This window comes from Brassica napus, chromosome A3 (genome assembly GCF_020379485.1).
Source record: "Brassica napus cultivar Da-Ae chromosome A3, Da-Ae, whole genome shotgun sequence".
NCBI lineage: Eukaryota > Viridiplantae > Streptophyta > Magnoliopsida > Brassicales > Brassicaceae > Brassica > Brassica napus.
Genome location: NC_063436.1, coordinates 25,994,354 through 26,021,306, shown reverse-complemented (window position 1 = coordinate 26,021,306; position 26,953 = coordinate 25,994,354). Strand labels below are relative to the sequence as shown.

The 26,953-nt window shown below is 33.3% G+C and overlaps 3 protein-coding genes across 4 annotated transcripts; 2 read left to right on the top strand and 1 right to left on the bottom strand.

Annotated features, from left to right (window-relative positions):
* Nucleotides 1-10,951: 10,951 nt before the first annotated feature.
* LOC125574811 (V-type proton ATPase subunit G2-like) lies at nucleotides 10,952-12,170 on the bottom strand. 2 transcript variants are annotated; one of them, XM_048763031.1, is made up of 4 exons: nucleotides 12,004-12,170; nucleotides 11,650-11,745; nucleotides 11,419-11,519; nucleotides 10,952-11,329 (listed from the first exon to the last, which is right to left on the bottom strand). In XM_048763031.1, exons 2-4 carry the CDS (start codon nucleotides 11,735-11,737, stop codon nucleotides 11,186-11,188), a joined length of 333 nt encoding a protein of 110 aa, XP_048618988.1. In that variant the 5' UTR covers nucleotides 11,738-11,745; nucleotides 12,004-12,170; the 3' UTR covers nucleotides 10,952-11,185. The 2 variants fall into 2 exon arrangements, with proteins under 2 accessions (XP_048618988.1, XP_048618994.1); XM_048763037.1 differs by having other exon boundaries at nucleotides 11,650-11,813; nucleotides 12,004-12,093.
* Nucleotides 12,171-18,033: 5,863 nt separating this feature from the next.
* Nucleotides 18,034-23,763, top strand: LOC106443728 (cation/H(+) antiporter 17-like). Its single transcript, XM_013885280.3, has 3 exons — nucleotides 18,034-18,870; nucleotides 19,476-20,477; nucleotides 20,652-23,763. Exons 1-3 carry the CDS (start codon nucleotides 18,679-18,681, stop codon nucleotides 21,927-21,929), a joined length of 2,472 nt encoding a protein of 823 aa, XP_013740734.1. The 5' UTR covers nucleotides 18,034-18,678; the 3' UTR covers nucleotides 21,930-23,763.
* Nucleotides 23,764-24,005: 242 nt separating this feature from the next.
* Nucleotides 24,006-24,783, top strand: LOC106443729 (dirigent protein 6). The gene has a single exon (XM_013885281.3). It carries the CDS (start codon nucleotides 24,082-24,084, stop codon nucleotides 24,643-24,645), a length of 564 nt encoding a protein of 187 aa, XP_013740735.2. The 5' UTR covers nucleotides 24,006-24,081; the 3' UTR covers nucleotides 24,646-24,783.
* Nucleotides 24,784-26,953: the final 2,170 nt, after the last annotated feature.

Below are 26,953 nucleotides of genomic sequence, written 5' to 3'. Positions count from 1 at the left end.
AGGGCCAAGTTGTTTATTATCTAACTGGAAAAACCACCGCTTGCAAACGTGAAATAACCATGTTGGTACATCGAAATCTATATGTACCAAATTTTGGTACATACACTTGGTTGACAAGGTTTGGTCAGTACGTATAGTAAAAAGTTGTTGTTTATATCTCAATAAAAGGGCAAAATATATAATAATGTATGTAACTATACGATAAGAGATAGTAATAATAGTTATAGTTAGAGATCTTTTCAACGATTTCTTATTATACTTGGTATAAAAATATAAAAAATGAAAATAATATATATATTTTTACGAAAATAATATACATTCTACGGCTGCTTTTAACAAATCTGTAAAGTAGATATGATTTGTGAAACTATTAACTTGACATTATAGAGAGCAATTGCTCTTGTTTATATACAGGACGTAGGCCTCCTAAACCTTAGGAGATTAGGACAAATAGAACTTATCTATAAAAGATATATACAACTCTATTAAGATCAACATAATATCTTCCTAATACTCCCCCTCAAGTTGGAGAGTGAAGATTCTGAACACTCAACTTGGAAGACAAGAACTCAAACTGTGAGCGCCCTAATGCTTTGGTGAGAATGTCTGCAATCTGATCCTTTATACGCACGAACTGAGTAGTGATGAGACGAGCCTTGATAGCATCACGAACGCAGTGACAGTCTCTTTCAATATGTTTGGTACGCTCATGAAAAACTGGATTAGCAGCGATGTGAATCGCAGCCTTACTATCACAATAAAACAGTACAGGCTTGTCAACCTTGAGACCGAGATCTTTCATGAGCGGAACTACCCACTTCATTTCTTTTGTTGCTGCAGCCATGGCACGGTATTCCGCTTCTGCAGAAGAATGAGACACTGTCCTTTGCTTCTTAGTTTTCCAGGAGATAGGTGAACCCCCAAGAAGAACAACGTATGCACTTAGTGAACGCCGCGTAACAGGGCACGTACTCCAGTCTGCATCAACATAAACTGATAGCTCAAGATTACTGTCTGAGCGAAGAAGAATGCCCTGACCAGGACTTCCTTTGAGAAACCGAACAACACGTAAAGCAGCTTCCCAGTGAGCAACACGGGGAGCTTTCATAAACTGAGATAACAGATGAATGGCATAGCAGAGTTCTGGTCGCGTGATAGATAGATAGACAAGGCATCCTACTAGACGTCTATACTGCTTAGGGTCCGAGTGTAGAGGACCGTCATCAGAAGCCAGATGATGATTTTGTTCAATCGGAATAGAGACCGGTTTAGCTCCAAGTAAGCCACAATCTGCAACAATGTCCAAAGCATATTTTCTTTGGGAGAAAAAGATACCTTCTGCAGCTCTAGCGACTTCAATACCCAAGAAATATTTAAGTTTGCCAAGATCTTTCATTCGAAAACACTTACTTAAGTGTGCTTTGACTTGATTAAGTAGCTCAACATCGTTACTGGCAAGCACCAGGTCATCTACGTAAACTAGAATTCGCATCTCTTGTTCTCCTTTTGTGAACATAAACAGCGAGTAGTCTTCATAAGATTGCACGAAATCAAAGTCAATCAGTGCGGAAGACAGCTTAGCATACCAACAGCGAGGAGCTTGTTTAAGTCCATATATTGCTTTCTTGAGACGACACACTTTCTTTGAATCTGAATGAGTGAATCCAGGAGGTAATCTCATATAGACTTCCTCTTGTAGATCACCATGGAGGAAGGCGTTGTGGACATCCATCTGATGCACCTCCCATCCTTTTGCTGCAACAATGCCCAATAAGCTTCTAACTGTACACATTTTCACCACGGGAGCAAAGGTTTCCTCGTAGTCATCACCTTCAATTTGCTTGTTTCCACAGGCCACAAGCCTAGACTTATGTCTTTCAATAGTTCCGTCGGCATTATACTTAATACGATTCACCCACTTTGAGTTAATGGCCTTCTTCCCGGGAGGCAAAGTCGCAATCTCCCAAGTACCAAGTTCTTCGTGAGCAACTACTTCAAGCCTCATCGCGTCACGCCATACTTTCTCCTTTATTGCCTCTGAGTATCGTTTTGGTTCAATGCCTGCTGTAACAGCTGCTAGAAACGCTTGATGGGACTGTGAGAAGTTTAGATCAGTAACATAGTCATCTAGAGGATAACGCGACTTACCTGGACCATTTCCAGACGACGATGACTGAGTAGATGTGTGAGCGAGAGGGGTTTCTTTAGTGCAGCTAGCATTATACAGTACGCAATCTTGTAATCTGCTTGATGGAGCACGCGTACGTTGCCCTCTACCCAACGTTTCAGAGACTTCTATCGAAGCAGATGTTTCCTTCTCTGCTACTTGTTCTTGCGGCTGCAACTCTGATTCGGGAACTGTTTGTACTGGGGTCACAGAAGAATCACCTAAACTCCCCCTGTCACTTGACGTGGGGACTGATACAACTTCAACTGGAGCAGTTGATACTACCCAATCTTCATCACTGAATGAACTGACTTGCGGTATTGAGTGCAATGTAGGAGAAGCAACGACTGATATAGACGCCATAGGAAACTCAGTTTCATGGAAGATAACATCTCTGGAGATAAAGAACTCTTTCTTCTCAAGATCATACTTTCCAACCCTTTTGACCAAACGGATATCCTACAAAGATGCATTTAGCACTTCTAGGACTAAACTTATTTTTATCTCTTAACTTGAGATGTACATAACACAAGCACCCGAAGACCTTAAGGTGACTGTAACTTGGTGGTTCTCCATAGAGCAACTCCTAAGGCGATCTTCCTTTAAGAAGTTTCGAAGGAGTACGGTTGATAAGATGAGATGCAGTCAAAACGGCTTCACCCCAAAATTTTACTGGTAAACTGGACTGGAACAACAAGGCACGAGAGACATTCAGTATATGACGGTGCTTTCTCTCAACACGGCCGTTTTGCTGCGGCGTAGCTACACATGATGTCTGGTGTAGTATACCATTCTCACGAAAGTAGGTAGAAAGACATGTGAATTCAGTACCATTGTCATTCCTGACAACTTTAACTTCTTTGCTGAATTGTTTAAGTGCCATCTTGATAAAATTTTGTAGTACTGTTCGAACCTCAGATTTCTCAAGAAGTAAGTAAGTCCATACTGAACGCGAGTAATCATCTACAATGGTGAGAAAATAAACTGCTCCCGAAGATGATTTAGTACGGTAAGGCCCCCAAACATCACAATGTATAAGCTCAAAACACTCTGTAGATTTATTAGAACTATCATAGAAAACCTCTCTAGTCTGTTTTGCTCTAAAACATGTGTCACAAGGACTTGGAGCAACAGATTTATTTGAAACTGAACACAATTTTAAAGAAGACAATACTGAAAACGAAGGATGTCCTAGTCTTTGATGCCACCGAAACTGATCCACTGAACCAACAACTGTATCAGTAACTGAAACTCTCGCAGCCATGACATCCTTAAAGAAATAAACCCTATCTCGCTCTCACCTGCCCCAATCAGCGTCCTCGTGAAACGATCCTGTAAAACACAGATAGTGTCGGTTAGAAGAGCAAAGCAGTGTGTCTGAAACAACAACTTAGACATAGAGATAAGAGAACAGTTAAGGTTCGGAACATATAACACGTTGAGAAGTGTTATTTTGTCCGATAAGGTGAAAGTGCCGATATGAGTGGCATAGGTTCTGTTCCCATCCGCAAATCCAACTGGACATGGCGGAATGCTCTTAACATTATTTAGTAACGTGATAGCTCCTGTCATGTGATGAGATGCTCCTGTGTCAAGAATAAGATCACCGTATCTATTCTTACCAGACAGCTTATCAGACGACTTTGTTTTGTCATTGATCATCTGCGTAAGAGCCCTCATTTGTTCCTCTGTAAACACCGGGAAAGAAGAAGAATTTGATGTAGTAGCTTGAGCGTTGTTAGCTCGTGTACTAGAGTTTCTGTTGCGATCAGAACTTGAACTACCACGACCACGACCTCCTCTAGATGCTCTGTTTTCACCTCTGTTTGTTGATCTTTCTTCCCACCACTCTGGAAATCCCACCAATTGCCAGCAGTTAGATTTCTCATGTCCACTCCGACTGCAATGCGAGCACTGAAGGTTGGTGCGACGAGACTGAGCTGTAGAAGAGTCAACGTTTTCTTTCTTTGCAGCAAACCCGACTGCGTTCTGCTGAGCTTCTCTATCTTTTGAGGAGTTGAGTCGCTGTTCTTCTCGAACTATTTTGGCATAAGCATCACCAAGGTCTATCACTGAGTCACTCGCTATGATCCCTTGACAGACAACACCAAATCGAGACTCATCAAGACCCATAACAAATTGATGAACTTTCTCTTCTTCTCTTTCCTTCTCATACTCAGTAGCAGCGCTACAACTGCAGGCTGGTACTGGTTTGTACATATCTAGCTCTTCCCACATCTTGGCTAGACGACCGTAATACTCCATCACCGATTGCCCATCTTGTTTGCACGAAGACAGTTGTTCCTTCAGATGATGAACTCGAACTTTGTTTCCAACCGAGAAACGTTTCTTTAGATTGTCCCACAACTTGTGAGAGTCAGATATAAATGTGACTGTTGAACGAACTCGAGCTTCAATGGAGGAGCGAATCCATCCTACTATCATCGAGTTAACAGACGACCACAACTCAAGATTCGGATCATCAATGGCCGGTTTTGGTATCGATCCATCAATGAACCCTAACTTGCGCTTAGCTTTGAGTGCATTCACCAACTCAGTGGACCACTCATTATAATTCTCACCAGTAAACATCACAGATGTTATCAACGCACCAGGGTTGTCGGACGCATGTAACGAATATGGGCCTCCGACCTTACTTTGCTCAACTAGAGCAGACTTGCTTGCGGAAGAAATATCATCGTCCACCATGATTAAGAAACTTTCTCAGAACGATGAAGAAAACTGTTTTGATCTCAGAATATTACTGCTCTGATACCATGTAAAGTAGATATGATTTGTGAAACTATTAACTTGACATTATAGAGAGCAATTGCTCTTGTTTATATACAGGACGTAGGCCTCCTAAACCTTAGGAGATTAGGACAAATAGAACTTATCTATAAGAGATATATACAACTCTATTAAGATCAACATAATATCTTCCTAATACAATCCCCAAACTATTACACCAATTGGCAAGAGTATGAACGGTTGGTTTCTAACTACGTTCGTAGATTACCAATCATACTTTATACTATGTTAAAACTTAAAAGTTAAAACTGAAGAAAAAATCTTAATTTAGTGAAAAACAACAAATCGTACGATAAGAAATGATGGGATAAGAAGAAAAATAAAATATATTTCATTAGATGTGCCGATGGACAGATGAGAAAAAAGTTTGAGAAGACTATTTTTTTATTTTGTTGAAGTTGTGAGTTGTAAACCAAAACTGAAGGCAGCGGACTTAATTATTTTTGCAAGAAATATCCATTGTTGCTATTATTTAAACTTTTTTTGCTCTCCACCGAGAAACTGATGTGATGATATTCTTATATTTATTTAGGAAGTTATAGTTTCATATATATTATTACTATAATAATTCAAGATTCGTCAATTCGTGTGCTGGGTAGTGGCCATACAGGCCGGGTCAAGTAAATTTGATCAGTGGTCAAGTTTGTCACGTGAATGGAGTTGTTAGTGATGTCTTCTACATGATTACTACACTGTCGAAAAATTGAGATGTTTCCTTGGAGAATCAAAGCTACTTCATCACTGAACAATCATTTAGTTTAAGGAAAATTTCACAATAAATTATATATTCATGGTAAAACCTGCTTGGTCCGAAGCTTAGCTAAAGAAGACATAACTTCGGTTTCAGAAATTTAGGATCAACCAGTGGCGGAGCTAGCCTATGATCATGTGGGTCAGTTGACTCATGTGAATTTTTGAATTTTTTTTTTTTGCATTTCATATAGAAACATATAATGAATTTTGCTTACTGGCCCTTGTAAAACACTTGTATCATCAATTTGACCCATTTAAAAAACATTTTCTCCCTCAGCCACTGGGAACAACTGCAGAGATTTTTGTATCTTGCATAATATTCTAGTCTTACGCTAGATTTCTGGAAACGTTGAATCGGCCTTGTGCTATGAGTAATAATTATTTTATTTTTTAAAGATAATTATTTAACTTGCCAACGTCAAATTACCGGAAACCAGATTTGATGTCTGACTATTGATGATAAGAGATTTTCTTGTCTCGCAGGATCGTTATACAGTTGGTTTTTATTATAATGACCCCCCAGCAAACGTACCATGATCAGCTAAACTGAAACGATGATAGCTTATTGCGTGTACACAACGTTAAACTATGGGAAACAAACATTAAACATTCTTTAAAACGTGACTTTATGCGGAATAATTAAAAGCAAAAGCTTTACCTACATGTGTCTATAAATTCCAACATAACTAACATATTTTATGTCACTAGGCATCGAATTTTCAATGAGACAAGTATTTAGATTGATGCTTAACGAAATTCACATGTTTAGCTCCTAGAGGCTAGATCGAATAATAAGGCATTACACCAAACGACATGTAATTGCTATACTTATGTTCGTAACTAGGCTTCTTTTCAGCAGACCTTTAACCAATAGCAGACAAAGTCATAATCTCTTTAGACTTTGAATATTTGATGATCTGATTCTGTTAATCAAATGTGACACGTTTATTAATCTAAATCAAATTGGTATAATTCAATGGTTCAGACATGTACTGTACTATTTTCCTTGAATCCACATATGAAAAGAAGAGCAGACTTTGTGGCGAATCATCACAAAAGAGAAGATCAGAAATGGAGGAGAAGAAAAAATCTGAGTGTCCTTCCTAAATTTTGTTAATCATAATCTTTTACTTTGGAAGTATCAAATTTTGATATTTTGAATATTTCACTCTGAGTCTGTATGTATTCAAAATAAATGACCAAACAAATTTTGTTTTCTCTAGCCTATTAAATAAGAAGTTTAATTTACAAGTTTTTTCTCACAACTATCCATATTCATTATATCAAGTTATGATCAGACCAGAAGTTTCTCCGATAAACACTTCCGCCTGACCGTGTCTGGATTATATGAAAAACAATGTCTTTGATTCTATCCTCCATAGCAGTTTTATTTGTTTCATTTTTGAAGTTTTAATGCAAAATTATATTTAGTTAATATAATGTGTTAATTAATATTCAGTAGTATTTTGGTAAAAATATTTAAATATCAAATAATAATTATTCTGTACAAGATAATATTTTTACATTTTTGGTCTTATATAGACAAAATTATAAATATTAGATCAAGAAAATATAAAAACAACAACATGGTATGGTAAGCAAAATTTTGTACTGATAATTTATTTTAATATTGTTAATTTATCAGCATTTATTAAAGAGAAAAAGAATAGGATAGCACTAAACCAAATTTTTGTTCCCAAAGTAGCATTCAAGGTTCAAAGTCACAAAAATAAGTTTCATTAAAGAGGTAAATATACACTTATACCCTTTGGGTTAATTAATTCAAACCTTAGGGTTTAGAGTTAAGGGGTGGGGTTTTGGAATTAGGGTTTAAAATTTTATAAAAAATAAATACTAAAATAAAAAATAAAAATTTTAAAAACAGTTTCAAAAGTATTTTTAAATTATAAAATGAAAATTTGAAAAAAAAAAAATTCGAAAAAAAAAATTTCAAGAAAAAAATTATAAAAATTTCGAATCTGAAAGCATATAATCTGAAACTATAAAAAAAATGAAATTTTTTTTATATTATTTATTTATATTTATTTTTGTTTGTTTATTTAATTTTAAATCAAAGGTATTATTAATATTTTACCCTTTAATGAATGTCATTTTTGTGATTTTCTCCTTTTATTGCTATTTTTGAGACATAAACTTCAAAAGGTGTTATTATTGACAATTGCATTTTATTAAAAGTCCTTATATCTTCATCTGCGATTTAATTTACAACTTTTTTCTCTTTCTACTATTGCATATTTGATGTGTGAGATTCATAATCATAGTCCTACGTCCACCGTGAAGAAGAATGCCTCATTTGCACGTCAGCTTTTTCCGGTAGACCTAATCGCTTGGATCTTTACTTCTTCAGCGTCTACATTTTAAACACTCTCCAGAAGAATTGGCTACCTTTTTTTTACTGAGGAACACAATGACTAGCTACAAAAAAAGGAACACAAACGTAAGAAGAAAATGACAAAATAGAAAAGTAAATTATAAGGAAAAAAAACATTAACAGATAGTGTTAGACAAAAAAATATCATTCTAAAGACAAAATAAAAATGTTATAATTTACAATTATTGCTCGTTCAAACAAAAAGGAGAAGAAAAAAATGAAGTGAAGTGTGCGACAGAAAACTCAGACCGATACACGTAGACATCAATGTAACATGTGAACCCCATAGGGAAAAAAATTTCGTATTAATAATTGCGAATACAATTTGATAAAAAAAAAAGCCGTCAATACAATTCCGTTACGTGATTCCATTGACATGGTTTCAATTAGCACCAACCAAAAAAACTCGAGTTCTAACTGCAATTTTCCAATAATTTAATCGAGTGTTGATCAACAATTTAATAACGAAAAAATATATATACACATGAATTTCTCAACGGAGACCAAAGGCCATTTCAACTTTCGAATGCTTAAAAAAGCAACAACTGAAGCCCCAACATTTCAATTTCCAAAATTATAGAAAGAGTAAAGAATGTCACTGAAGAGAGAGGAACATAATTGGGAAGTGTAAAAATGAAAATTGTGGGAACTTGTTGCTGCAGTATAACTCTTCAAGCCCCAAGAGAAAACAAAGCTACTAAGTTTGTCGTCAAGCTTTATCATTTTCTTCCTTTCATATAAATTATTTTCAACTAACACTAAAACCTAGCCATCTAAATAAATAGTCAAAGCCCTACTTGTAGATTACAACCGCTAATTCCCAGAGTACAGAGAATAAAACTACGAGAGAGAGGGAAGACTCAAATAAGAAAACAGCACATGATTAACTCACAAAGGTTATATATATATATATATTTGTACATAAATATAATAAAGTATATTAAATTACTGGTAGTATTCCGATTAGATTAATAAAAACCTAATTTCTCGCTAGGGTTCATCATGCCAATCATGGTTAACTTAAAAAGATGGTTAAATGAAGCGGAGGGAGATAAAGATCGCCTTACTCGATAGACAGATATGAAGAAAGTGAGATACCAGATTTAAATATTCACCACACCATGGTCATGTTCTGCTTCCCTTATTCAAGAGAAAGTCTGAAACATAGAAAAACCCAAGATCTCAAATGTTTATATTACCACTACCAGACATACACATAAGAACAGTTATGTCTCTGCGACTATATTTTAAAACGAATTGTTTTTTTTTATACAGGGAGGGACGAATGGGAATTCAAGACTGGACTAGAATTTTAGAAAAATGAAAGGAGGGAGCTCCCTTCAGTCCAATCAGAGAGAATCAATGATCCAATTTGTTTACCGCATCATTCATTCATTTAACGAGTCTAAGTTGAAATTTTCGTGACTCGGTATTTGGATGAATGAGTCGGAAGCTAATTGGATCATATCATGATCTGTGAATGGACTAAAGGAAGCTCCCTACCTATCTATATTTCCTACACGATTAATTCCAAACAGTGATATTTTATGATGTTCTCCGTACAAACTACAGGTATGAATTAGTGCGTGTATGTATGTACGCTATATATCCATGGATCTAGAACCCTAGCAAGCCGAAAAGCATGATCTTGAAATATATGCAGCAAGATTTGAAGAAAAATAAAGAAGCCCTAGATCTCATGTAAAAGTTAAAGCAATCGTAAATGGATGGATCTTCAGACAAGAATAATTCGTATGTGTGGATCTATGTAGGATTTAAAATGGGAGACATAAGATAATTTGTGGAAGGATACAAGATTGATAGAAAAATTAGAGCGATACGATGATGGTATGTATGCATGTATTGGGTGGAGAGAATTGCTGAGAAGTAGAGCTTGAACATAAGACAGTGTGATGTAGAGAGAAATAATAGAGAGGCGTAACATAAAATTTATTGATGGATGCAAGGAAATACACAATGGATACAAGTATGCAAAAGCAGTGATGGGTCTTTTATAAGCTACAAATCTTGTACTTTCTATATTAATTTTGTTGGAAAATATAAATGAAATCAGCTATATAAATTTTCTTTACTTCATTGGTACGTGGAATTGGACACAAACCAAGATAATGTAGAAAACTGGCAGTTGTTTAGTGTGTAGAGGTTCATAGCATTTCCCAAAGATTTTTCAACATAGTATATAAATATATTTAAATATTTAGATTTTATTATAAGTATTTCAAAATCATTTTTCATTCTCAAATATCTTAAGCGATTTTCTTAAAATAAATTTTCATAGTTTTAAAATACTAATAATGTAATTTATTTATATATTTTAATTTAGACCATTTTGAAGACTTTTTGAGAGATCTCCTTTTTTCTCACCTACAGTTTTTGGGTTAATAATCTTCATACCTTTGATCAAAAAAAAAAAAAAAATCTTCATACCTACCTATACGTCTCTATACTTTGGCTAGGATATGGTTTAAATATAACAAATCATATGCTATTCAGTTCATATCTCTGTTACAAAATCCACTGTTATTGGTTGAAATATTAATGAACAAACGTTCCATCTTATAGTTAATCAACCCACATCATCAACTTTCACCGCGTTTTCTTCATTTTTGAAGTCGTTTACCCATATCATTTACCATTAGTCAAATGGCTTAGACGATAGTATTATTCACCCTTGTTGAATCTTCTCTTTACTTCTTCGGTTTGTTTAACTAACACAAATGACTAAGGCAAGATATAAATATTTCATGCTCAGATTTATTCACGGGACCCTCTTTATCTTATTTAGAATTTCATTGTAACAACCTTCATGATCAAAACAAAAAAAAAATCATTGGTTTCCTTTTGTTCTGAAATTTATTACAATACACAAAAGATCTGTATTCTGTACGTCTTCAGAGAGATGAATACAGCAACTCTGAAGGCTGAAGTTCAAAATCAAAAGCAACAGTTGAAACATGGAATCCATAAAAGAAACGAATGATGAATAATTCCACTCAAAAATAACACTCGACACCATCTCAAAGACGGATGGTATATATATCTCAGTTGTTGACAGTGGTGACATGTTTGAGAAGCATGTCCACAACATCTCTGGAAATCCTGGAAGCTTCGTTCTTCAACTGCTCGATCTTCTCATCAGTCTCTTGCTCAAGCCTCTTCACGTTTGCACCTGAATCTCCACTGGTCTGTTGAAGACAAGTTTTCTCATCAATAACAAGTGTTTGTTGTATATTCAAAAAAAAAAAGAATTCAAATTTATAAAATGTAATCTGACCTCTTCGAGCTTCCTCTGGAAAGAATGCTCCGTAGTGGTTTTGTGATCAGCAATCTCGGTCTCAGCCTCTTCCTTGGCTTGCTTCAGCCTTGCCATTTTCGCTGAACAAAACCAAAAAACATATGTCAAAATCTCATTGATCATTGTCTCGAATATTGTCAACCAAAGACATTATTATTACAAACTATGTAATAAAAGGTAAAACCAATAAGAGAGCATTTGTAAATTTACCGGTCCTAGCGGCATTGACGATTTGCTGAGCTTCTTGTTCAGCAGCAAGCAGTTGCTGGATCCCTCCATGATTGCCACTGGATTCCATCTTAAGATCTGTTTTTGATTTCAACAAAGAAGTCAACTTTCAAATAAAGTCTACGCCTTTTCTTTGAGATCACAATCTGTATAATCAGAATCGCAATTCAGCAATCGGAATCAAAATGAGATCTACGATTCCCCAAAATCTTACAAACTAGTTGAAATGCGAAATAATCCAATCATGATCCTATTGTACACTCTTGACTAAGTTCATCATTGTATCTTTAACATAAAATGAAATACCCAAAAATGAAGGGAAGGAGAGAGACGTACCGTGGGTTTTGCGAGATGGGAGGGAGAGAAAGAGAAGACGATATGATCTGAGATTTTGAGTATGGAGGAGCGTTTTAGATCATGTTGACGACATTCATATACATAAGGAGAGAGATTCAGATATGATTTCCCACAATAACATGGGCCTAGTGAAACCCAATAATCTCTTTACATGTCAGGCCTTTTAACAACTTAATGAGCCGTAAAATATGCGAGTGTTAATTAATATGTTTTTGTCAGCAAGTGTTAATTAATTATTTTCTTTTCTTCTTAAAAACCAAAAAATTTAAAGATGGTTTGGGTTTAATATTTTTATACATTAAAATTTAATATAAAATTATCCGTATTGAAATTATTTTGTAGGTTTCTCCAAACTTTAATATAATAAAATAATATTAATAAATTATTTAAATCCCTCACAATTTTGAAAAACCTAATCTGATTGTTTTAAAAAAAAATCTCGTATGAAAAACTACTGGGTTGAGTTTATATAAATTAAAATATCCGATCATTTTTATTTCTTTTTATAATAATTTATGAGAAACACAAACTACGAAGTAACTCTCTTTCTTTTCCTAGTAAAACTTTATTCTCCTATCTATTTTCTTTTACCTTACATTTTAGAAGTTAGAATGATTAATATCGTTTATACTCTTAATGAATAAAATGTATAAATAAATTAAAAAATAAAACAAAATTTTAATTTATTTTATTAGATAATTGATTCAAATTAATAATATTAAGAATTATCCAAAATCTGAAAATATATATTAATTTTAAAAGAGATAAATTTATATATATATTATATTGTTATCTGAAAAGTATTTTAGTGAAAATTTAAAAACATAAATTATATAACCAAGTATTAATCAAATAAAATTATTAACTATATAACTAAAAATAGACTATTGGGTTATCCAAAAACTAAAAATATAATTTAAAAAAAAAGATAATATATATATATATATATATATTGTATTGTTATCTGAAAAACTCTTTTAGTAAAAGGTGTTAAAAGTTAGAGTGGTTAATATCGTTTATACCCTTAATGAATAAAATGTATAAATAAATTAAAAAATAAAACGAAATTTTAATTTATTTTATTAGATAATCTGAAAATATAATTTAAAATTGATTAGATAATTGATTCAATTAATAATAGTAAGATTTATCCAAAATCTGAAAATATAATTTTAAGAAAAGAGATAATTTATATATATATATATATATATATATATATATATATATATATATTGTATTGTTATCTAAAAAACTCTTTTAGTGAAAATTTAAAAACATAAATTATATAACCAAATATTAATCAAATAAAATTATTAACTATATAATTAAAAATAAAATACTGAGTTATCCAAAAACTAAAAATATAATTTAAAAAATAATAATTTCTATATATATTGTATTGCTATCTGAAAAAGTCTTTTAATAAATTTTTTTAAAAAGATAAATTATATAATTAAATATTAATCAAAGAAATCTTTTTAATTATATAATTAAAAATAGAATATTGAGTTATTTTAAGATTTATTTTAGTATAATGAATATAGTGTACAAAAAACTTTTTAAAAATTTATGAAAAATGTTTAAACCGCATCGCGGGCAAAACACCTAGTTTGTTACTACTCTACTAAACACCAATTGAACCCGCAATCTAAGCTATGTGCATCTCGTCGTATATGTAGGATAAGGTTGGACAAGTTGAAATACAAAAATAGACATTAGTAATAAACTACGTTATACATGATTGCACAACATTGCTTGGAAGAAAGTCTATGTCTGTTGTATGCTCACTATGACGGCTCATATATTTTTCTTTGTTCATATTCATTCTTTAACGTATAAATATAATAATGATTGATAAACACGTCATCGGTTTCTAATCTACTTAAAAGTCTCCGGTGTTTGTTTTCGTTGCAAAACTCAAGATTGTGCTCATGCGTGTAATTACAGACAAAAGAGATAAATTCTGCAAAAGAGAGTTGATGATATAAGTCCAAAGCGAACAAGAAGTGAACCACTAAAATGAACTATATTTACTTTCTCTTCCGACAATTTGAACCACTAATTGAATTATGCTATATTATCCATTGGGTTATCTTATTGAAATTTAAAGCTGAAAGTTGAAACGAATTCTGATTTAGTTTAATACCTTGAATAGTAAGTCTTCCTAAGGTATTATCATCAAGGTATTAGTTGACTTTGTCGGAAGAAAGCGATTTATATGACTAATAACTACTTATCTATTTTATTAATTTAAAATCCTATTTTTATATACTATACAAGAGTTTATGTTGGACTAATTCTAGATTATTAATATGTCTTATTACGTATTTTATCTTAATCAATCAAAAATCTAACCTATTAAATATAATATAATTTTCTGAAATATATTCTTCCAAATCTACTCTTTGAAATTTAAAATTGTCAAAAAGTAAACAAAATATTATTGTTTTAGCTATTGAACCCTATAATATTATTTACATTTAATTTTCCTATAAATATCTAACAGCGTTTTAAGAAGAATGAAATAAAATATGTTGGTTTATTCTGTATAACAAATTCTTTAGTGAGCAAAACAACATGTCACAATAAAAATAAAGTACTATACGAAAACTCAAATTATTAACATAATAAAGTTATTTGTCAAAAATAAATGTGCAGCCAAAACCCACATTATCAAAATACAAAGCCTAACATTTGCAATAATATTTTGTCGATTTAAAAAAATTTAAAATGTATTCCCGGATAGTATCTTAGTTCTAGTTCTCTGTATTAATTAAAAGTTCTAATGATGAATGAAACGAACCTTTATCATGTCCGAAAACGTTAGGATATGATTAACTCCGGTCTTTTAGTTCATGATTTGACATTTTAAAATTTTTTTTATATTTTTCGGTTAAGAGACAACTGTTATATAATTTATTTAAGAGGCAGTTCTTAGCTATTTTTAGTTAAAAAGGAAAAACTAAGAACCGTCTTTTAACCGAAGCTAAAAATCTCAGTCAAGAGAATGAAGATAATCATGGTCTTATATGTCCATGTATAATCATTGGTATTTATTTTTCACACATGTTGAAACTCCATATTTTGTTTAAAATATATATGTATATATATATATATTGCCGGCTCGTAATTTTTTGATTTGATTATAGTTATTTCTTATTGTAATAAGAAAATAGATAAACTTGACTGGCTTACCACTTTAACATGACAGACTTGATACATACAGGTGTCTACTGCACAGTGCACATTCGATGAGAGTACGGTACCACCGTACCACGATTCTTCTATTCTATACACTAAACATACTATGGTACCACGATTTTTCTATTTTATACACTAAACACACATTACTTAATTTGTATATGCCTTAATTTACTATACATCAAGCATCTAAACATACTTTAATCGATTGCTGATTATTATTTCTTACATATTCAAATGAGTCATAGTTAAAAATTATTGAATATCCCAAACTTTTGGACAACTCAAAGTTACTGATAATATGATTTTTAACGTTAACCCCCTCAATTAAGTTTATTTTATGTAAAAACCCTCAAACTAAGTATTTAACGAAAAAACTCCAAATCAATTTTATTTGATGAATTAAACCCTATAAGATCATAATTACCATTACTATCGGTAAATCTTTAGTTTAGGGGTTTCTACATTAAATATACATAGTTGAGGAGTTTTACCATTAAAATTTTTTTAAAAAAATATAATATTATCTAAAAATTAGTAACTTAAATTTTCAAAATTAGCATTTTAAAATGTTGTTTTTTGTAAATATATGAGTTTGATGTGTTTTTAACATCTAAATTAAATGTAAAAATACAGAAAATATAATAATAATTATATTAAGATTTACATGTAATAAAATTACTAAGAGATTAAAAATGTAAAAAACAAAAAAATATAATAAAAATGATATCTTATCTATTAAAATGTAATAATATATAAATCTTTAGATAATTTTTATTATATTTTCTGGGGTTTTTACATTTTTAATCTCTTAGTAATTTAGTACATGTAAATCTTTAGATAATTTTTAAGTTACTAATTTTTAGATAATATTATTAAATTTGATTTTTAAAAAAAAAATTAATGGTAAAACTCCTCAACTATGTTTACTTAATGTAGAAACCCCTAAACTAAAGATTTACCGATAGCAATGATAATTATGACCTAGTGAGTTTAATTCATTAAATAAAATTAGTTTAGGGATTTTTTGTTTAATACTTTGTTTGAAGGTTTTTACCCAAAACAAGCTTAGTTGAGGGGTTTTAACGTTAAAGATCTACGATAATATGTGTATACAATTTTAAACATTAGTATTAACAATATAGTTTATCAATCAGTATCATTATTTACGTTACAATTAATTTTTCTAAGTGATCCATGAACCAACCAAATATTTCTTTATGTTTTCAATCAACCTAGCATTGACATTAACTTATCAAACGATAATACTCTGAATTTGCAATCTGACATTCCAAGTATCGTTGAATTTATTTAGTTGAACGGATAATATGTTCCGTTAATATTATAACAAAGTTTCTTTGTCAAAACAAACAGGAATATATACTATTGCACCATTGACAATTTCTATAGTACCGGGATTATAACGAATATGATAGATTTTTGGGTGCTAAATAATGCAGAAAAATAACCATACCATTATTCTTGATGACTATCGCATACATGTTTATTAACTTTTTGTTCATTTTGAACCGCAATGTATTTTTAGACTAGTAGCTTTTGTCTTGAATCAATCTTACAATAGTATAGGGTTTTCAAGTTGAGCCAAAACATATTTTCCGTTCCAAAATTGAATTGATTTCAAGCCAAATAGGTCAAACTAAAGAGGTTTTTATACTAAGGAACATGTTAAGGTGAGCTGTTTCAGTTTCAAGTACGAAGAAAACATAAGCATTCAAACAGCTCACCTTAGAAGTATAAAAAAAACATAAACATACAATATGAAGACGTTCAACCCGGCACACCGATTCCAAAATAAGAACCCCATTTGACGGGTTGAACTACCCGTAAAGGCTTGAGACATAAATGGATCCCAAAATAATAACCCCATACGAATCATTCATTTGTTCTACATACATCAACCTCAATAAATTACATTTAATTTACATCGGTTGAGATATAAATATGGTAGTCGGTGTTATATTCTGAGAGTTTACTCATATATAATTGGTGTGTATGTACGAGATATACGGTATTACTTATGTGCTTAAGAGCATTTCTAAAAAAAAACTCTATTTTGAAGTTTCTAAAATTGTATATTTAAAGTTTAAAGGTGTTTTTCACCAAAAATAAAACTTCGAACTCAATTTTAAAACTATTTGTATTTTATAATATGGACTTTATATTTGTCACAACTAATTTGAATTCATAAAAATTTTGTAAATAACTAGCACATATATAAACATATTACAATAATATTAATAAATAAATTATTCTATAAAAATTTAAATAAAAATAACTTAATTAATATTAAATTTCAAACAAAATACCATATTATTCCATAAAATGATTTTCATAATGCATATATGATATATTAGTGCACTTCAAAATAAAAATGGCTCTCTCATTTTTACTTTGTAGATTGCGAGATAAAAGTTGTTGAAATCGGGTGATATTGAGACTTGTAAATACATAAAATCGGAACAAGAAAGTAAAAGAGAAACATAAAATATTGCTAAAAGACTAATTTCTTTTTGATGATATTAATACTCATGAATATATTTGATATGAACAATAAAGAATGATACGGAAAAGACATCAAAAACAACAACAACAACCATCTTCAATATAACAAAAAAATTTGGACAATATTTGAAAATTTTGAAGGTTCTAGATAAACTTACCTGACTATTAATGTTGTTATAATATTTAAATTTGTGTAATAGTTATGTCTTCATGTAATTTTCAAAAAAATATATATTAAGTTTCTTTTGTATATTATTGTTGTCTAAATCTAATTTAAAATATTTTAAAGTTATATCTAATTTTATGTGTAAAATTTAAAATCTATAAGCAAAAATTAAAATATATATGAGATATAATTTTTTTAAGGATTAAAACAATAAATAAGAAAATATTTATGAATCATAAAGATGATGTGTGATTGTAGGAACCAAAATACAAATACAAATATGAAACTTCAATTTGAAGTTTTGAGTATTGAAACTTCAAATATAAAGTTTCATTCTTCTTTGAAGTTTTGAAATTTCTTTTTAAAGAGCAAAAAACTTTATATTTGAAGTTATAGAGTATCTTTTAAAGCATAGAGATGTTCTAACATCATGTAAAATAAAACTCGACCAAGAAGCTTTTGGTCAACCTTACGTCGACAGAAAGGTTACTTCACTTTTGGAACGATAGGAGAGAAATACCTTTTAGACCTGATTACAAAGAAGTCGAATGAATTTATTTGTTTTCTTCTTTAATTAGATGCCAACCCTAGCGTTCAGATAATGTTTTCTATATAAAAGAAAGAAGAAATAATTCCCGCGCAGTCAGGGGGTATTATCAGTATTTCTCTAGACTAGAGGCTATATAAAGAACCCTAGTAAAGGCCATATACTCCATCTCTCTCACTCCCATATAATTACAAAAATTTGTCAAAACAAAAAAAGTATGGGAACAAACGATACAACATGTCCAGGACCAATGAAAGCAACCTCTAATGGAGTCTTTCAGGGAGAGAATCCTCTGCATTACGCGTTGCCTCTTCTGATACTTCAGATCTGCATCGTTCTTTTTCTTACTCGTGCTCTTGCTTTCCTCCTCCGTCCTCTCCGGCAACCACGTGTCATCGCCGAGATAGTGGTAACGTTTCTTTATTCTTTTGGTTCTTATCAAAAGTCAAATCATTATTGTTAAATGACTGCACCAATCATACGCTTTAGTTAGTCGTCAAAGATATTAATGACGTATATTCCGAGGAATTTTCATCAGAATATTCATTTTCGTCCACTAAATTTGCTGTCACAAAGCTTTGAGTGTATATATTACATACATTATTATATTTATAGTTATACTTGCACACGTTCCTGTTAATGCGGGAAGAGATGCTTTCAATAATATTTTCTTTTCGATTCATTAATATTGATTATTCATAAATGCAACTTTTCTTATGATTAACTGGCAAATAGGTAAATACACAATTGTGCCTATATTTTTTTTTTGTTGAAAATATAGCGTAATTCCTTTTAAGTTTGTGTTTTGTAATATCCATATATTTGTTTTGTTTATACTTCCAAACGTTCTATTAACGTTGGAAGATATATTTTCATAAATTTTCAAGAAGGTTGATTATAAATATACATACTTTTCTTATAGTTACCTGGCAAATAGTAGTGATACACAACTGTAAATGTTTTTGGAAATACAATGAAAATTTATGTTTTGTCATGTTGTGATTGGGGTTTTAGGGTGGAATATTACTTGGACCATCAGCTCTTGGGAAGAGCTCAAAGTTTCTCAGCACTGTTTTTCCAGCAAAGAGTCTAACGGTGTTAGACACACTTGCAAACCTAGGACTCCTCTTCTTCCTCTTCCTCGTTGGTCTCGAGCTTGATCCCAAATCCCTCAAGCGAACAGGAAAGAAAGCTCTCTCCATCGCTCTAGCTGGAATCACTCTCCCTTTCATCTTCGGAATCGGAACTTCGTTTGCTCTCCGTAGCTCCATTGCCGATGGTGTTAGCAAAGCTCCTTTCCTTGTCTTCATGGGCGTTGCTCTCTCCATCACAGCGTTCCCCGTTTTGGCTCGTATTCTCGCTGAGATCAAGCTTCTGACAACTGATATTGGAAAGATTGCTTTGTCTGCCGCTGCGGTTAATGACGTGGCAGCTTGGATCCTACTTGCTCTAGCGGTGGCTCTCTCCGGCGACGGGAGCTCTCCTTTAACATCTCTATGGGTGTTTCTTGCCGGTTGCGGTTTTGTCCTGTTCTGTATCTTTGCCGTGCAGCCAGGGATGCAGTGGCTTGCGAAACGTTGTCCTGAAGGGGAACCGGTTAAAGAACATTACGTTTGTCTCACGTTAGGGGTTGTTCTTGCTGCTAGCTTCGTGACGGATCTTATTGGGATTCACGCGCTGTTCGGTGCGTTTGTGATCGGTGTTATCTTTCCTAAAGAAGGTCATTTCGCGAGTTCTTTGGTTGAGAAAGTTGAGGATCTCGTGTCAGGCCTTTTCTTGCCGCTTTACTTCGTCTCAAGCGGTTTGAAGACTGATGTTGCGACCATACAAGGAGCTCAGTCTTGGGGACTGTTGGTTTTGGTTATATTCAATGCTTGTTTTGGTAAGATCGTCGGCACGGTGGTGGTTTCTCTTTACTGCAAAGTTCCCCTTGACGAGTCATTAGCACTAGGTTTCTTGATGAACACGAAAGGTCTTGTTGAGCTCATTGTCCTCAACATTGGTAGAGACAGAGGGGTAAGTCCACAGGTTTCACTTATGAGTATATATCAACATTCAAATCTATAAATTAATAATATTGAGATTGTAATCGAACGTAGACTTTATAAATTTATCATGTTTATTAGTTTATCGAATATTAATTTATTGATTTTTTACTATGCATTTACCTGAGTTTGATGTTTCTCGCAGGTTTTGAACGATCAAGTTTTTGCTATAATGGTTCTAATGGCTATAGTCACCACGTTCATGACGACTCCTCTAGTCTTAGCAGTTTATAAACCGGGCAAATCCTTAACCAAAGGGGAGTACAATAACCGAACGGTCGAGGACACAAACCAGTCGAACAAACCGCTTTGTCTTATGTTCTGTTTCCAGAGTATAATGAACATTCCCACGATAGTCAACCTCATAGAAGCATCACGAGGCACGAACCGTAAAGAAAGTCTATCAGTCTACGCCATGCATCTCATGGAGCTCTCGGAGAGATCATCAGCTATTCTAATGGCACACAAGGTCAGAAGAAACGGTCTTCCTTTCTGGAACAAGGACAAAACCGGTAACTCTTCCGACATGGTGGTGGTCGCATTCGAGGCTTTCCAGAGACTCAGCCGTGTCTCAGTGCGTCCAATGACAGCAATCTCAGCTATGGCGACTATACATGAAGATATATGCCGAAGCGCTGAAAGCAAACGCACCGCTATGGTGATTCTTCCGTTTCATAAGCACGTTAGGCTTGACAGAACGTGGGAGACGACAAGGAACGACTACCGTTTGATTAACAAGAAGGTTATGGAGGAAGCTCCATGTTCTGTCGCGATTCTTGTTGATCGTGGCCTTGGTGGTACGACACGAGTCGCGTCCAGTGATTTCACGTTGGTGATAACGGTTTTGTTTTTTGGAGGGAATGATGATCGCGAGGCGTTAGCGTTTGCGGTTCGTATGGCGGAACATCCTGGTATTAGCCTAACCGTGATTCGGTTTATTCCTAGTGAAGAATTTAAACCGGAAAATGTGAAGCTGGAGATAACCGAAGATCAAGCCGGTTCATGTTCAGGAGAAACTAAGTTGACTGATATAGAAGCTATAGCCGAACTTAAAGCAAAGGTTAAAGAACAAGAAAGCTCTCGTTCTGATTCAGACATCGAATCTAAGATCATTTACGAAGATAAAATCGTGAGATGCCACGATGAAATTTGCGAGGTTATAAAAGAATATTCAAGAAGCAATCTTTTCTTGGTGGGGAAGTCACCCGAAGGTTCGGTGGCGTCGGGGTTAAACGTGGGAAGAAGCGACACGCCGGAGCTTGGGCCTGTCGGGAATTTGTTAACTTCAAGTGAAAGTGTTTCCACGTCAGCGTCGGTGTTGGTGGTGCAACAATATGTAGCAAGTTGTGATTCTCCGGCGGTGGGAGTTCTGAAGAGCACCACGAAAGGAGTGTTGCCGGTTGAGGATTCCAAGAGTCCTTAAGGGATTATCTTTGTGATTCCAAGATTTGAAAGGTCAAAAGAATTGGCTTGTGTAATAACATCTGTTTCATAATGTAAAATATTAAATGTGAATGTATGCTTTCTGTGTTAAAAAATTCATTTGATCTCTATATGGATTAGATTAGCAAAGTGGAAGTATTACAAAGCCCATTATTAGTCAACGTTTTGAACATGATTGTTATTAGTAAAACATCTAAGCAATTTACATTCAGATGGCATTTTTTTATTTGGTCATCAGTTCATGTGCCAATTCGATATCATTTGATGCTAAGTTTAATATTTATTTAGTCTCGTCTAGATAATTGGCGGATGACGAGAGAAAATGAAATCATGAAAGGTCGTCATGTTAATACAATCTCGTTTACAATACATCATGATCCTTATGTCACACAATCTACAAAAATCTGACTTATAGACTTAATGAATATGAAGTTCTAATCCCGCAGACCGTACATCTTTATTAAATTAATTTTCTTCAGGAAAGTAGAACTCCCCCCAAAATAAATCAAGTTTGCGATCCCTTAATTTAATTTAGGTAATCCAAGAGTTTCAGACACTACGCTAATTCTTCGTAGCTTTAAAATTTAACGAAGTTAGAACTGAAGTTGTTTTTCATGAACCAAAAGCCGTCTACTTTCGACATGGGTCTACTTTTAAATCATTAAGGGACAAAAGAGCAGTTAGGCAACTAAACCCCTTTGAACTGTTTTAAAGAAAAAATCCTCTTGTTTGACTTTTTGCCATTTGTGCTTTTATTTCACGTGTTAGGAAAAGGAGTTAGTGACAATAGTATTGACTCTTATTCTAGTTTTTAAAATAAATATTAGAAAATACGATTTCTTAATTGATTGAAAGTTTTATTTTCTGGTATGTTGAAATTAATTGTTTGGAAGTTTCTCGGATGTTTCTTTTGTACGTTTGTCTTACACCGAAAGTAAAGCGAGAGAGGGAATAATTACTCTCCATGAGATGGCCATGTATTAACTAATTTATCCTGAAACACACAATAATCATATAAAATAAGTTAGATATACAAACCTGATCCTTTTCCTGTCAACAATACAAGTTTGGTTCGTGATTTTAAGTAATAAAAAAAAGTTTTCGGTAACAAAAATATTGTTGTTCTTTAGTTTATATACGTATCTAAAATCTGAGATCAATTAGTTTTGTTCGAAACTATGAAATTCTCTTTGAAAAAGCTATCGTTCAACCAAACAAGCAATCCATAAACGTTAGGTTCTAGAATGTATAAACCAATCAATTATACATTCTATTCTCTTGATTTTCGCATGTTTGGTATGAGTAGAGTCGTGTTACAGCCCAACCACAATACTATTGTATGTCGGGTGGAGTTTTATTTTCATATCTTTATATTTTCTTATAACTAAATGAATCAAACAATATCCTAATAGGAATGTTCAAGATACTAAGATTAGACTTCAAGATACTACAAAACTGGATTTTGAAAAATAGTAATAGAAAAATTAGAATGCGCAAATAACAAAAAAAACAAGTTAGTATAAAAAATATATAAAAATATTTTATGTGTATTCTAAACCGATAGTTTTGTTTGACGAAACCGCTATCTGATTTGTTCAAAAAAAAATTGTTGAAAAAAGCTTGAACGTGCCTAGGTTTGGTGATTTATTTGACAAGTCACCTATACTTTAACCACTGGACCGCACATGAGTGATGGGCGTTCGTAAATCGTAATACTAACTACTAAGGCAATGTTCCTAAATACTTTCTCTTCCAATAACTGTCCTTTTTCAATTTTCGCTTAACACATTCTTTTTCTATGTCAATTTATGTCTTATCAGCCTCGACTTTATGCTTAATAGATTGGACCCAACAGTGATCACCAAACGGTTTAATAGTATTAATCATTAAATCTTTGAAGAAAGTGAAATTAACTTGTCACCAACCCCGGTTTACTTCCTTACGCTAATTTTGATTTAAAATATAATTTGAGAAAACATCAACAACCCATTTAGAAGACCCATAAAGCTTTTAAATTTTTCTCATTTATCCAAATAAATTCTCTTAATTAAATCAAGTGAATAACACTTCTATATAAATGGGTTTAGAAGATCTTCATTTTACATATCCTCACTACTCGTCTCTAGCTAATTATGGCATCTCTTGTAGAGAAACAACTCTTCAAAGCCCTCTTCTCATTCTTCTTATTAGTTCTACTCTTTTCCGATACCGTTTATTCGTTCCGTAAAACATTGGATCAGAGAAAACCATGCAAACATTTCTCTTTCTACTTCCATGACATCCTCTACGATGGCGACAACGTAGCAAACGCAACCTCGGCCGCTATCGTGAGCCCTCCGGGATTAGGAAACTTCAAGTTTGGTAAGTTTGTGATCTTTGATGGCCCCATAACAATGGACAAGAACTATCTCTCCGAACCCGTGGCTCGCGCACAAGGCTTCTATTTCTATGACATGAAGACGGACTTCAACTCGTGGTTTTCCTTCACCTTGGTGTTTAACTCAACGGAACACAAAGGCACATTGAACATAATGGGCGCAGACTTGATGATGGAGCCGACAAGAGATCTATCGGTCGTTGGTGGGACTGGTGATTTCTTCATGGCTCGTGGGATCGCCACATTCGTGACGGATCTATTTCAAGGGGCTAGGTATTTCCGTGTTAAGATGGATATTAAACTCTATGAATGTTACTAACTAATTACATGTTTTATTTTGAAAATTGTGTGCTGACACATAGATAAAATGTGTTACTATTGATAAGTATGGTTTTTGTTTTTTGTTTTACAGTTTATTGTATGTTTGTACTTTATATAATTCATGTTATTCCGATTATAGAAGCCCTAATGAACAAAAGAATGTTTCCAGCAAATTATATAAAATAGAATGAAAGACGAATTTTAACTCGCTTGACTAAAAAAAAAGAATCGATATATAGTTGAACTTTAGTACTATAAAAGAACATTTAAATAGTAAATAACGTAAGAATTTGTTGATGTGTCTGCATTGACGGACACTATACATTGTTTCTTGTTTCTTCTTGTTGATAAAATAGTTGAAAAAGGATACAAAAGCCCTCCCCAGTTTTATTTGTTGCAGCCCAACAGAATAATTCAGATTAAAAAAAATCAGACTGAACCAGATTAGCAACAGAAGAAGGAAAGTAAGGGGTGAGCCATTTATCCGCTCCAAAAATGAAGATCCTGAAAGTTTATGAGTGATTTAGGTTTCCCTCAATATAAAAAAGCAATAGTTGATGATCATTAGAAGAGGTCTGAAGAAATTGGCATTTGAATTGACATAGTTCAGCACCCCGCATAAAGTGACAAAGAAAACAAAGGAATTTAATGGCAAAGAGGAAAATTTCCATAAAGAAAAAAGAAGGGAAAGAGGAGATCATGATTTGAAGAAACAATCGCATAAGTATTTTTTACGAAGGTTAATTCTAGACTGTCTAAAATTTATTGTACCAAGTTACAATCCCACGTCATTTTATATGAAAATTCGCATTTTTGCAAAAAAAAAATCATCCATAAAGTCATTCGTGATCAACAGAGCCGCACTACAAGAAAACACAAGTTTTACGAGGGCAGTTTTCCTCGTTACTTCGTCGTAAAAGCAGTGTTACGACGAATTAGCGAGGAAACGCGTTTCGTCGTTATACGTTTGTCGTAACGCATATATCCTCGCTAATTCGTCGTAAGTTAGCGAGGAAATAATTTCGTCGTAAAAGCGAAGGAGGATATTTCGTCGTAAAGACCACGTAAAGATTCCACGTAAGGACGTCGCTAAGTTTCCTCGTAAATACCACGAAAAGCTTTCCTCGTAAAACCCACGTAAATAAATACTCGTAAAATTAACGTAAATACCTTGAGAGCTTTCCACGTAAAGAAAACGTAAAAACCTTGATAGATTTCCACGTTATTTCCATGTAAATGTTTCCTCGTAAAAACCACGTTAAGCTTCCACGTAAAGAAGCCGCAAAATTAGCTACGAATTTACTTCGTTTCATTATTTTATAGAAATATAAAAAATTATAATTATAAATATAATTATAAATATAATTTAAATTATTAATAAAATTAAAATTCTAAAAAAATCAAAACCAAAATATTTTATATAGAAATAAGTTTTGAATTCATAATACAATAACCGAAATTAAAAAGAACTAAGGGTGGTCGTTAATTAATCGCCTCGTAGAATTCATCACTCCTCGCCTGAACATCCGCCTCGGCATGTGAGTCGTCGGTCGGTGACTGGCCTGGGATAGGATTTTGTTGTCGCATGGTCCTCAACAAAGTCGCCCATTCCGGATTTGTGGCCGCTACAACGTCCAAGAAGCCCTCGAGTCCACCCATACGAGATCGGAGCTGAGTAGACTCTATACGCAGCTGAGTAGACTCTCTACGCAGCTCTTCGGACTCCCTACGCAGCTGAGAGACTTCCTCATCCCGTCGCTGAACATAAGACGATGTCGCTCTCGGAACATCGTTGACGGAACCAATCCCCAACGTCCGTCCCTTTTTTTTAGGGACAACCTTAAAAACAAAAAATAAATTTTGTTAGTAAAAATTTAAAGTTAAATTAAATGAATATTTAAAAAAATTAAAATTTTAGAAAATTTACCTCCTCGTAAAGCTTATCCACTTCAGGTGTGGATAAGGTGACGGGTAATCCATCGGTGGACTGTTGGGTCAGCTGGGTCTGGCGTTCTTCAACCCGAGCAGCCAAATCGTTGTAGATTTGCTCGGACTTGCCATCTATAAATCGGCCCGCCTTGTTCTTGTGGGTCCTCTCGTAAAGTTGCATAAGAGACGGGAATTCTCCCGTCTCTTTGGCCTAAAAAAACATTTAAGAAAGTTGTTAATTAGAATATATATAAAAATATACTAAAAATTTAATATAATTAAATTTTTAATTACCATTTCCAAACGGACACCGGCGTGGGGTTTTTGGCCCGTAGTGTGAAGCATCGGCCCGTTCCCGTGCTCATCGACTGTGTTAC